The sequence below is a fragment of the Epinephelus moara genome, chromosome 18, assembly GCF_006386435.1.
Source record: "Epinephelus moara isolate mb chromosome 18, YSFRI_EMoa_1.0, whole genome shotgun sequence".
Classification (NCBI taxonomy): Eukaryota; Metazoa; Chordata; class Actinopteri; order Perciformes; family Serranidae; genus Epinephelus; species Epinephelus moara.
This window is the reverse complement of record NC_065523.1, coordinates 20,449,184-20,461,591: the sequence shown is the minus strand read 5'-3', so window position 1 is coordinate 20,461,591 and position 12,408 is coordinate 20,449,184. Positions and strand designations below refer to the sequence as shown.

The window sequence follows — 12,408 nt, the reverse complement described above, 5'->3', positions numbered from 1 at the left end:
TAAAGCGAGACATTTTAGATCCAACATGTTCTTGTGGACCCCAAACTCTTTGCTCGCAGCACTACGCAGTCATGTGTCCGTGGGTACAGTCGCCCACAGGTGGTCCACTAGGTGGAAGGCTCAGTCCATTCAATGGCTGCATCATCCATCTTTTCCTCTTGCCATCCACTTTAAAACACACTCCGAACATACCAGTCTGTTCCCTTAATGACGCAATCGAACGGCCACGTGGGTGAAATGAGAACCATTTGAAAACCAAAGACCATAATGAGAGGTAGGATGACTGTCTTTCAGTTTCTGGTCATTCTCACAGTGAAAGTTGATTCCACCGCAGCCATCGCCGCCCCCCCACTCACCCTCTACATATTCTGTATATGAAGGTGGGTGGAAGGATCTAGATGGGAGAGAGGGCACTGCATGCACGTTTGGGTCGATGCAGCATTGTCTGTCTGTCTGTCATGTGAATTATTACCACTTCAGAGGTCTTCGTATTCCAGGAAGTGGGTCCTCTGCAGCACCTTCACATGGCGCTCGTAGATTTTGAGGGCAGGGCCGAGTCGAATGGACAAGCCAGTCAACACGTCGCTGCGCTGCATTAGGAGAAGGGACTTCCCATCAATTTCCTGTTGGAGAGACCTCAATTAGTCATCCATGTGGCATTTTCTGAAGGCTTAATATCCTTTAATATAACGTGTTTTATATGACCATCAGCACACACTGTAGAAAGTTAAAGTAGCTGTTGAAACCCTTTTAAAAATGTCTTAAATCTGGTGTTTTTCCCTGTCACATTAAGACAGTTTTCTTTTCTAGCAGCCTTTATCACACAGCTTAGTGTACACAAATAAATTGATACAGGTCACAGCATACACTGCTTTCAGACTGTCCAACACACTTACTATGAACTGGCTGCAAAACTGCACTGGGTGATGGGATATGTGTGGTTTTCAGTGTACATATAGTGCCCTCTGTGGCAGTTTTGCAGTAGTGCACTGACCTGTGTTCGAAACGCCACAGCCTGCTCTGGAAAGCCTGCAGCTGAGAAGTAACTGGCCACATCTGCTACAGTCCACTGCATTAAGTTCTGGCTCATGGTCTCCTTCTTCACAGAGCTGGAGGAAGATCAGACAGAAAAGAGTCAGAGTCATAACCACAGAGTGACCTTTCTTCTGCAGGTACTGTCTTGTTTAGTTGTTTTCTATTCATGTGGCCTTCTGTGTGGTGAGTAATTATTTAAAACATGAGATTGTGCCTCAGAAAAATGTATTCATTATTAAAGACGATTACAGAAAAATAAAAGTCAAGAGTGTGTAAAATAATTGTAGAAAGAGAGAGAACGTGATTGCAGGAGTTTGCTAAAATGCATTTTTAGTGGAGAGTGTAATGACTTGTTTAATAACAGAATACTCACACTTCATCAACTTTGCCACCGTTCAGAAGGCTGTCCTCGGCTGCTGTGAAGGAGGATATGTCTATCTTGTTCTTTAATGTACCTGTGAACAAAATGGAAGCAAAGTTATTACAAATGCGCTGCAAATATTACCACTAATTTAATGGATGTCATGACGTGCTCCGGGAGAACCCCCGACTGCAGGCTGTCTGCAAGTGCTCCCTAAAACACAATGCAGAGCTGATTTCACTGATTTTCTGTCAAAGTGACAGTTTGACAACATGTGGGAGAAACACTTCAGTATTCTGCCTTGTCCTAGAAAGTGAGAACACACAACAGTGCCAAAGAATGTGAACATTTCGGAATCAAAATATTCTGCCGTTGTTAATTTCACATCAAAACCAATTACTTCTCACCATATCAACATCCAACACGCAATGAGTGACTATGGGAAATGGGCAGTTAAAGGGGAGTTCATAAGCTGAATGACTGTGATGGCACACTAACAACAACTACCACTTCTAGGTAAATAACTGGTAATCGTTTTCAATTGCAGAGATGATGATGATGATGATGATGATGTGTGTGTTATGGAGTAGGTTAGATGAGGAGTATAGCCTATTTAATATCCAAGACTGTTGTTTACTTATCTATATAATTTATTCATTCATAACCATAACCAGTCACAGGGGGGCGAGGGGCTGGAGCCTATCCCAGCTGACATTGGGTGAGAAGCAGGGAACACCCTGGACAGGTCACCAGACTATCACAGGGCTGACACATAAGAGACAGACAACCATTCACGCTCACATTCACACCTACGGGCAATTTAGAGTCAACAATTACATGTCTTTGGGAGGAAGAAAGCCGGACAACACCCAAGCTGACACGGGGAGGACATGCAAATAAAACACACCCACCCCAGGTTCGAACCAGAAACCTTCTTGTTGTGAGGCGACAATGCTAACCACTGTCCCACCGTGACAGCTGATAGGCCACATAGATATGGAAGATTTAAAATGCCTAAATTAAACAATGTATCTATGTTAATGATTGGAAATTAGTTTGGGATAGTCGTTGACAATTTCATTTTTTAAACAAGACATGTAGGATTATATAAGTGCACATGTCTTCCTACTCCTTTTCGAGCATGTCTGTTGATGTTTTGTTTTTATTTTTTTGTTAAGCTTGATTATATAGTCATCTGTTCACTCAATCATTCTGTCAAGATAAATATTAACCACCGCTAATACCTTACACACTAACTAACTGATGGAGGCAGCAGTAGCCAAGCAATTTCCGTGTTCTGCAAAGTAAAATGACGATGTCAATGTAGTCCGAGGGCTTCGAGATAAAGACTACAGTTCCCCATTAGGAAAGGTTGCCTGACAGTAAGATAAAGTTGTTAAAATATTCTAGGTATGGTGGGCTTTCTTAGGCGGCTAAAAGCTAACCAACTGAGGCAGAGTTTGCTCAGCGCTGTTTCATTTTATGCTCGTGACGCAGGGGTTTTCTACTCGCAAGTTACTGTAAATAAACACTGTGATTTGGTCTATAAGAAGAAAGAAAGAAGGGTTCTGACCATGGTTCTAACTTTTTCCAATTCTGCAACAATGTGCAAAATAAAATTCAACAAAACTGTAATTGAAATGATCTTTCTAGCGTTTTAAATGTGCACTATCATCTCCCTGACACTGAATGGTGTGATATTGAACCAACAGCAGTAGCAGAGTCGGGATGAAATGGAGGTGATGCTTTCTCCACGGTGCTGGTATGCCACACTGAGGCTTTTACAGTCACGGCACAGTATGTTTTCCTATTAGAGTTCGTTCACGGTTCAGTACAGTGTTGATACAGCAGCTTTACTATACAGTACCAGCCCACTGTCACAAGATGCTGGCAGGGCTGTGTTCATGCATGTGATGCATAACAGGGACAAAACCCTAATTTTAAGGTGAATACTGCTCCCGCTAGCCAAACCATATTTAAGTACAGTATACGGTGGCATGGTTCTTGTGTGGTGGTAAAAAACATTTTAGTGTTGTTTATTTCTGTTGTGCCAGGTAAGTGATTTGCTTGGAAGTCTCTTTGTAATGTCTGACTAAGGAGGGAAAATCTATAACCACTTCTCTTGCATTAAAAGCCAGAAAGTCACACAAACTCTGCAAACACACGCATTCTGCTGGGAATCAAACCCTGTGTCTCTGAGGTGATGGATAGGAACTTTACCCTAACTTAAGTCCATACAAAAATCTTTTTTATGTGGCCTTGTCTGTCAGCAACCCCAGACATACCATAAAATATGAACAAGATCATTTCTGAATTATTAAGAGCCATCTGTAAGCATACAGCAACAGCTCTGACAGCCATTTTATGGACAGCTTTTAGAAACCCTCTGCAGCTGTGTGTTTAATTACATGGTCATGTGGTGATTTTTCTCAACTGAAAATCCTAATGCATCAATTTCAGAACTGAATCCAACTCTATCAAGTCTGCCAGTTTCGACCTCTACAAGCCAAGCTGGTAATAGTGCAGTGTTGCACGAGGGCCGCATGTTTTGAGCAACAACTTTGAACAGTCACCACCTGGATTGGAAGGGAGCTGGACAAGCTTGTGAGGCATTCAAAACATCTTGAGCAGGCCTCGAGGCAAGCACTAGTCAAAAAGGCCAAATTACCCAAACAGCCTGAGCGGTACTTGAAACATAAGCTGTCATAGAGTGCTGCGGGGATGATGTTTGTTTTAGGCCGATGGGAAGGTTAGCGTCGGCCTGGTTCCCTCTTGAAAAAGCCAAAGGAATTTTTCCATTGGATTTTGGATTACTGCAGGAAGTAAACTCTGTGGCAAACAAAAGTTTATGAGATGTACATGTTTTGTTCTGCAAGATAATCATCACAAATGTACACCACTTCTAGGATGCTGATCTTGGGCTCTGAACAAACTACACCAGTGGTTCCCAACTGGTGGATTGCGGTCCAAAAGTGGGTCACGGGTCCATTCTGAATGGACTGCAAGTAACTTGTCGATGTGTCAAATTTGTAAAAACACACTTTGATTTTAAAGGCAATGTATGAAAGAATGTGGCCAAAACGGTTACTGCACTCAAATTCAAAATACTGCCGCGAGTCGTGTCCGCCCCCCCTCCCCGACAGATTCGAGGCTGCTGGACAGCGGCACGCTGGAGACTGATTTGTTTGCCCACGGGCGGCTGCCGTGGCAGGGCTGCGTCGGTTTTCCAGCAGCAGACCATTCGAGCAAGTCCGGCTTCTCTGCTGCTAACGCTGCTGCCAGGATACAGCTGAGGAGGAGCCGGCTGCTAATGCTATGTACCGGGACACTGCTAATGCTGCTTGCCGTGCTGCTGTAGCTCAGTCGTAACTGTAACTGATGCTGAGACTCTACTGACTGTGTGACTGGTAGACAGCGGTGGGTGGCGCAACAGGCCAAAACACAAATTCAAAACATAAACATGATTTACAGACTGTAAAAATGTTTTTTAAATGCGAATATTCTGGCTGTACTATTGTTGTCGGTGAGATCAGTATCTTAAATGAACATTATTCCTTAGTCTCTGTGACATATTAGGATGATTTTACGACTATTTGCTTTAGATTTCTTACATATAGCTCCTTTAAGTACGGTGAATTTTCTCCACAGAGCTTTTATTTTGAAGTGCCATTTCCTGCTGTAGAGTGAGTGACTACTTGACAGAGACAGCAAACTAGCTCGACAACATGGCCAACTGAATATATGAAACTGTGTGGACCTTGAACTAAAGACTAAGGAGAAATCTGGACCCCGTGGCTGGACCAGACAGAAACCACTGAACTACACTGACTGCGTTCTGCATGGAGACGTTCTGTAGTCTCATTTAGCCACCTGTTAGCAACAGCCTTTTTAAAGACACTTAAAAGCTTCAAAATTCACGAGTGGGGTATTTACTGACATATTTTATGTCGTAGAGCAATATGTGGAAATCTCTCAAGCTTGTGTTAACCACAAACCTTATTTTAGACGTCTAACCAAAAACCCATTCAAGAAACCGACCGACTTCGAGACAAGGGAACTCATTTCTGTGTTTATGACTTATTCATGCAGCACTCTAATACTTAACTCCCATAATGTGTGTATTTTCTTATAAAGTGTGGACTAGTGATTGATTTATTCCCTGCAAAAAGACGCATGCTACACAGCAGCTTTAAAAACAACAACTGAGACATATGTTACTCACAGTTGTCAGATGGCAAAGACAGTGCCTGTGGTCTCCCATCGGATACATTCTTGGTCTCATCCTGTTGGCCACACGAAACACAACAAAACAAATTAAATATGAAAGCGTCAGGTGTGAAGCGACGAGATCAAAGAAGCAGGGGAGAGATGTATACAGGTGGTGTTGTTTGTCGCAAAAATATTCAAGGACAATTACCGGCCCCGCTGCATAGTCTGGCACTAACTGGTCAGATGAAAGGCCACTATCCACCGCCTTGCCTCCATCTTCTTTCTTCACGTTGTTCTTCAAAGCGCAGGGACTGGTGGCTGGAGACGGGGTTGCTGGCTTCGTGGCTGCTGCTAACAGAGAGAGAACAATTTACTGACTTTATTATTGGCAAATTCGGGTGCTAATAAAAAACTAATGCAGCTGAAAATTCTTTTATGTGTGGTTTTTAACGCTGTTCATTAAAACCTGAATAACTGGTACAAACAAGCTGATGGATGACTGCACTTGTTTGACGACATCATGAAGCCATGGAAATGTATGCAATCTAGCTTATATTAACTGAGACGTTTCTACTGTCAACACCCATCCAGCATCCTTATTTCTCATCCAATGCAAAACTGAGCATAAATCTTGCATGTGAAACAATATGCCAGTGCTCCATAAAGCCGGGTGCGCATATTCGACTGTGTCTAGCAGCGTGAATACCTTTGTCTCTCTGCATTCCTGGGTGCTGGCGCTCTGCTGGGCAGACAGCAGAATGATAGGCCCAGTCATTGTGTGTGAGGGCCCTGGGGCTGGAGGGGGGCAAGGAGCTGGGCCTCACACCAGCCTTCTGGAAAGAGGCACAGTCCAGACCTGAGCCAGGGCTGCAGACGGGGCCGGGGCCAGGCCGAGTGCCAGAGGGGGAGCAGGGGGCAGAGGCGGCTCGCACAGAGGCACAGTGCACGGCAGCATCTTCATATGGGCGGCCAGGAGAGGGTCCGTCCTGCCCGTCCCGGCTCTCGTCGGCCCCCTCTTCGTCTGCATTGCTGTCTGTGTCTATTGCCATAGAGGTGTCAGCCTGCAAAACAGACAACATATAATTTCCTTCTCATTGTGTTTTGTAATTGTGATCCCCAATGATTATGATTTAATATTGAAATCAAGTGTGTCATGATCTTTGCTTGGATCAATGGGGCATGAGGGGATTAAACATATTTAACTACCACCATCAACAATTAAGTTCATTATCTGACAACAACTTAAAAAGCAGGGCAGTCCAACGAGGCTACAAGGGATTGTTGCCACGACTGAGTACTAATTGCAGGCTGAGCGTGTCACATGAAAACACGCTCGTACAGATGTCGCAATGTGACCGCTGTGGTGGTAAATTATTGCCTTTGACTGCTTTCGTCCCTTTCTGCGGTGCAGCGTTCACTCCGCAGACACACTGAGCCCCCTTCAACCCACAGACGCGTTTCCACGCAATTAAACAACTGACTGTAATGTTATGTGACTGCACACAAGTAGTTATACGCACTCATTCCTGTCGTTGGGGGGGTTTTGTCGACGGCGCTCTGAGTAAAAAATTACCTTGTGTGCGACTGCGTGTGCAAGACCCAGCAGTCGAGCACAAGAGCGCACTAAAGCCCGCCCCGCTCCTGAGAGGAGAGCCGCTTGTACGGCATTCACCCATCGCACTGCATTTCACATAACTTTCACCGAGACACGGTGACAAAAACAACATGCCCCCGCGGAGGATCTCGATCCGGCACGATTTCCATGTCGGCTCACATTAAAAAGCAGCCGATGTGCTCGGTGCGTCCCGGTCTTTACAGGCCTTTCTTGATTGGTAATTCTGACACACGGGGAGTACAGAAAGGGCCGATGGGAGGCGTTTTAGGCTTTCCTCAAATTTCCTCCAAAGTGCGCATGGAGTTGGGAGCCGCGGTAAAGACCTCGCCATTGTGTCTGTGCTCTTTAACGGAGCGCTTCCCGGGGCCGAGCCACGGCAAGGCACACCACAGATAAAAAAAAAAACGAGCTTTAACTCGACGCAGCATTCCGATCACAAAGAGCATCAGTCGCCTCCTTCACCAGGCTACTTTGACTTTGCACCGGGTCAACGATTTACAGTGCAAGCGACAGATCAGAAAGAGTAACGCAAATGAGTCCGTTATCGGACACGTCACTACTGTCTCCATTTGACCCTCGTATATCCAGGTAAAACCCGGATAACACGCTCCGGGGGCAGCCTGCACAAAGTAATCAAACGCATTCGTTTTTGCAGCGACGCACACGCCTTTCAGGAGAACAAAGTCAATTTGATCTCAGCTTAACCCAAATCGGATAGGGCATCCGCCAGCTATAGCGCTGGACGAACAGTTTGCGGTCGCTTCACGTTAGTTCAGCTCTCACAGTGCAACCGGCTCCATATTTCATTACTTTGCAGCGATGTGTTCTCGTCTGAAATACTCCCAACAAACAGTTGCCAGACACGGAGAAGTGATGCCATTGCTGCACGGGACGAGAGAGGCCATAACAGGCAACACCAAGCGTTAGACGTGACCGGGCTCGGCTGCGTGTCCGACAATGGATCTAGGGGTTCGACTTATGCACTGCGTCGGCAATCGTGCATCGCTCGGAAAACAGACGCAGTTTGCACAAATTAGCTGCATGTGTCTGCGCGAGGAGTACTTTGGCACAGATAGCAATCGATTTGGTGGCTGTTCCACGGGGCAAAACATAGTGATGTGCATGTGTTAAAGTGCAGACGGAGAGGGGTGAAATGTCGTCGCGGGGAGACAACATATGTGTCAGCACACAGCTCTGGTGATATTTGGGATTTTGCCTGTGTTCGTCAACAACCCAACAATGTCCCACCGTCCCCCATCAGGCTCCAACATCCGCGGTGTTTGAGACTTTTTTTCCCTCACCCACTCCCACATATACAAGTCTGTGACAATGAAAACACACACTTCCAGTACAAGCTTTCAAAATGAAACCCTAACAGGCAAGCAAGTATGTGGATGCTTTTATTTTGAAAGTGGATTCAACCAACTTCCGGGCTGCGGCTAGTCCTCTGTTGCTAGCTTAGCAGAGTCCTCCTCCCCTTCGCTCAGCACCGAGTTTGGGGCTCGAAAAGCGCTTTCTGCTCCCGATAATGGTGGCTCGGGTTGTTGCGGACGGGCAGCGACGGTGCAACTTTTCCTGTCTTGTATTTATGCGCTAAAATCGACCGTTAAAAGTGCGCAGCAACCGGCGCTATGCTAAATATGCCACACTCTGACTACACGCGCACCTTCTGTTGTTTTTTTTTTTTTTTCGTCTCCACCTCGGCAGCGCTCGAGCGAGGTCCAACCGCCGCTCCCCGTCTGCGGCAGTTTTGGGTGCACTTGCAAATCACTCCCCTCACCACTCCCCGTGTACACGCAAAAAACACGCGTTTATGTCTTTTAAACCACACACCACCCGTGCCTAGCGTTCACCTCCACCTGTTAATGTACTAAGACGTGATGACAATGAGATGTGAGCTCGTGAAACATGCCTCCAAGCATCAACCTCCACCACATACCTCCAAATCCTCCTCGTCCTGGTCCACGGGACCGAAAGCGCTGTCCCCGTTGCTTAAGTCAGAGTGACTGGCTTCTTCCACCGCGCTCCTTCTCGCAGCCGTCGTTAACGTTACATCGTCTTTTTTTCTGCTTCTCCGCTGAACCTTGGCGGCGTTCCGGTACGAGATAGAGCCCTTGTAGTTAACTTTGAGCACGGTTTGTTCCTGGATCAGTTTCTCCAGTTCTGCGCAGGTTCGGTCGGGCTCGGACCCGTGTCGTCTCCGGACCATTCGGCAAATCCTCTCCAAGTCCGGCCGGGCTTTTCGCGACCGCAGCGAGTCGATAGTGTCCAGGATCCACTCGCGGTACTTGGGTTCAGACATCTTTTTTTTCCCCCTGCTCGCTCGGTTCTCTTTCTTCTTGCTTTTACTTCTTACCTTGGTGCGTCAACCTCGTACGTTACACACGGTGCTTTTTTCGCGAGCCGCGGTCCGAGCCCAACTGAGAAGCGGAAACCTCGCTGTACGCCTCCTGCGTTTGCGTGTGCGCTTAAGGTGGACCGACGGAGTTCCAAACCAAACTTTCACCCGACAGGGGGTTTAAGGTGGAATTTGCAGTCCTGGACGGGGACGAGCGCGCGCACCCGGGGCCCCATGTGCGCCAGGCCATTATGGGTGCAAAAGGTGGCCATTTGTGACGCCAATTTTTAGTGTAGTTAGTGAAGCTTGTTCACATGTTGTGCATCTGTAGCTTCACACGATCAGTTTAAGTAACCAAAGGCGTAGCTGAGAATTTTGACCCCCACGTGTTGCCCTACCAAGAGATCAAACCACGACAGAATTAAGTAGACAATAAAAGTCGGCAAATAATTATAAATATATTTTTAAAAAAAAACAAAATAAAAATGAATGCAGCATTGTGTACATTGTGTACATATTTTTTTTTTAAAAAAAATAATTATGTTAATATATATATATATATATATATATATATATAGTATTTATTATATCGTATTTTTGTACACAGATTTTTTTTGTGTGTTGTATGCAATGGACCTCTCTCTGTCCTCAGTCATTATTATTATTATTATTATTATTATCATCATCATCATCATCATCATCATCATCATTATAATACTGCTTTATTAAATCCAATAAAAATGATATATTTTTATATATATTTTATAGATTTTTATTTTTATTTATTTTCTATATGTATATTTTTTTAATTATTTTCATTTTTATTTTTTTATTTATTTATTATTTTTATTTATTTATTTTTTGGAATTAAAAATGGAATAATCCCTTTCCGATCCTTAATTTTTACATATTTTTATCCCAATGTATTGTTTTTTAATACATAGTCACTATAATATAGTTATTCTGTCTGTAAATCATTGTTTTTTGATGCTGCAAATGAAAAATAAGCAGGTCTCTATTGTCAGTTTTAATCTGATAAGAAATTAACAAAATGGCTTCTACTAATAAATCACCATCTCTTAATTGTGTTTGTACACATACCTGTGATTTATGTAGTCAAAAAATCACTGTGGGCTTTATATATCTTAAAACTGTACATCTAGATTGTATTACATTTAGATTAATTTACTAATTTTGTTGTCATTACAACGTGTCCCATGGTCATCCAATTATAAGTTACTTTTCATTCTTTAATGGCTTTATAAATGATGAGGTCTTTGTCTTCATCTTAATTGCTTTCCAACCATCTGGAAGGCTCTCTGGGCCCTTCAACATGCAACTGATGCAGATAGATGCAGTCCTAAAAAAAGAGAGCACTCACTGAGGGTGGGAATATATCTGGAGAGAGGGTTTGCTGAAAGCCGGCTGGTAATTGATCCTGTACCGTGACGGGATGTACACAACAACACTGCATTATTCAATCGCACCTGCCAGCCTCTTGAAACATTCACAATAATAGACAGGACAGTTAAAATACAGCATCTGCCTCCTCACCTACCAACAAGTATGTTCCTCTGATCCGACCCATGAGAGTAACCAGAGTATGGAAATACCTTCTTTGAGATTTGCATGTCATAAAATAAACATTATTTTCTAAACATGACAAGCCTAATTCAATGTGACAATGTGCATGGTGAAGAGAGAGCTTACATATAACCCAGACATATTAGTCTTAACAAGTAAAAGTTTATTGGAATGATACATTTTGCAAAATATTACTTTATGTATATATTTTTTTTAACATACTCATTGTGTTCTAAGGGTATCTGTCAAGTTCTCCAGAGGGTAAGATAGTTAAGACTGTCAAAGGCAAGGATATACAGTATTGTTTCCCAAAAGGTACAATAGACTACACAATCACTGTACCCAGGTCATGAGGAAAAGATTAATGTTCTGTTTTTGCTTTTTTTTCTTTCTTTTTTTTTTGAAAATACAATTAGAAAATATGAACGCAAAACATCTCGGATGTAAAAAGTGTTATGTCTGAATAAAGAGTGTGTGGAAACTTGATGAGAGTAGAAGGCAAACACAGGAGAGAAACTCAAAACTAGCACAGAGCAGTCGATAATGTTCAGCCGAAAGAAGAGAATTTAAAGACGATTGACAAGGAGTTGTGTATGGGGGGAATAAAGCCAAGCGGTGGCCTCGGTGTCTGAAGTGGATCAAGCAGTGTTGCCTTCCACCCACCAACTCTGATTTAGCAATTTGTCAGAACGTAAAGATCAAAGATATTACATGTGCTCTCGTCAAAACAGAACATAGTGCCTTAAAAGTTTCAAATAATTAGCACAAATCAATTAAATAGGAGATTTCAAAGGGTGTGGCATGTGCTTCAGTATTCATAAAAGACTGGACAAGTTGGTCGGTTCAATGTGATGCTCGAACATATCAAAGGTTAAAGAGCGATGGCTCCGGAAACAATGACTTCTCAAACATGTCTTGGGTCCAGGAGATGTCTTGCCGTCGGGTTGCTCTACCACATGCAAGAAAAACCCAAGCTCGCCAGAGAAACATGTATTATAAAAAATACACATCATGTTTCCAAACATCACTAAAACATCTCCATCAGACAATTCAAGACATTCAAAAAGGTATCCTGTGTTTGATCTCAGTTACATTAAGAGACAGCCAAAAAAGAATTACTCAAGCCTACTGAAATCATTTAGAGTCGAAAAACATTCTCAAAAATGTCATGTTACAAGACTTTATGACAAATCGATGCACATCTAACAATTCACAGAAGCGTTTTTTTTTCAGTGAGATGGACAAAGTCTAGCACCTAGGGCCTAT

The 12,408-nt window shown here is 43.7% G+C and overlaps 1 protein-coding gene across 2 annotated transcripts; it reads right to left on the bottom strand.

The window, feature by feature from the left end:
- Positions 1 to 39: 39 nt before the first annotated feature.
- On the bottom strand, positions 40 to 9,679 carry samd1a (sterile alpha motif domain containing 1a). Of its 2 annotated transcripts, none has more exons than XM_050068858.1 (7): positions 9,160 to 9,679; positions 6,312 to 6,666; positions 5,814 to 5,953; positions 5,619 to 5,679; positions 1,409 to 1,490; positions 995 to 1,109; positions 40 to 623 (listed from the first exon to the last, which is right to left on the bottom strand). In XM_050068858.1, the coding sequence occupies exons 1-7, from the start codon at positions 9,520 to 9,522 to the stop codon at positions 477 to 479; spliced, it is 1,263 nt and encodes a 420-aa protein (XP_049924815.1). In that variant the 5' UTR covers positions 9,523 to 9,679; the 3' UTR covers positions 40 to 476. The 2 variants fall into 2 exon arrangements, with proteins under 2 accessions (XP_049924815.1, XP_049924814.1); XM_050068857.1 differs by having other exon boundaries at positions 5,814 to 5,956; positions 9,160 to 9,678.
- Positions 9,680 to 12,408: the final 2,729 nt, after the last annotated feature.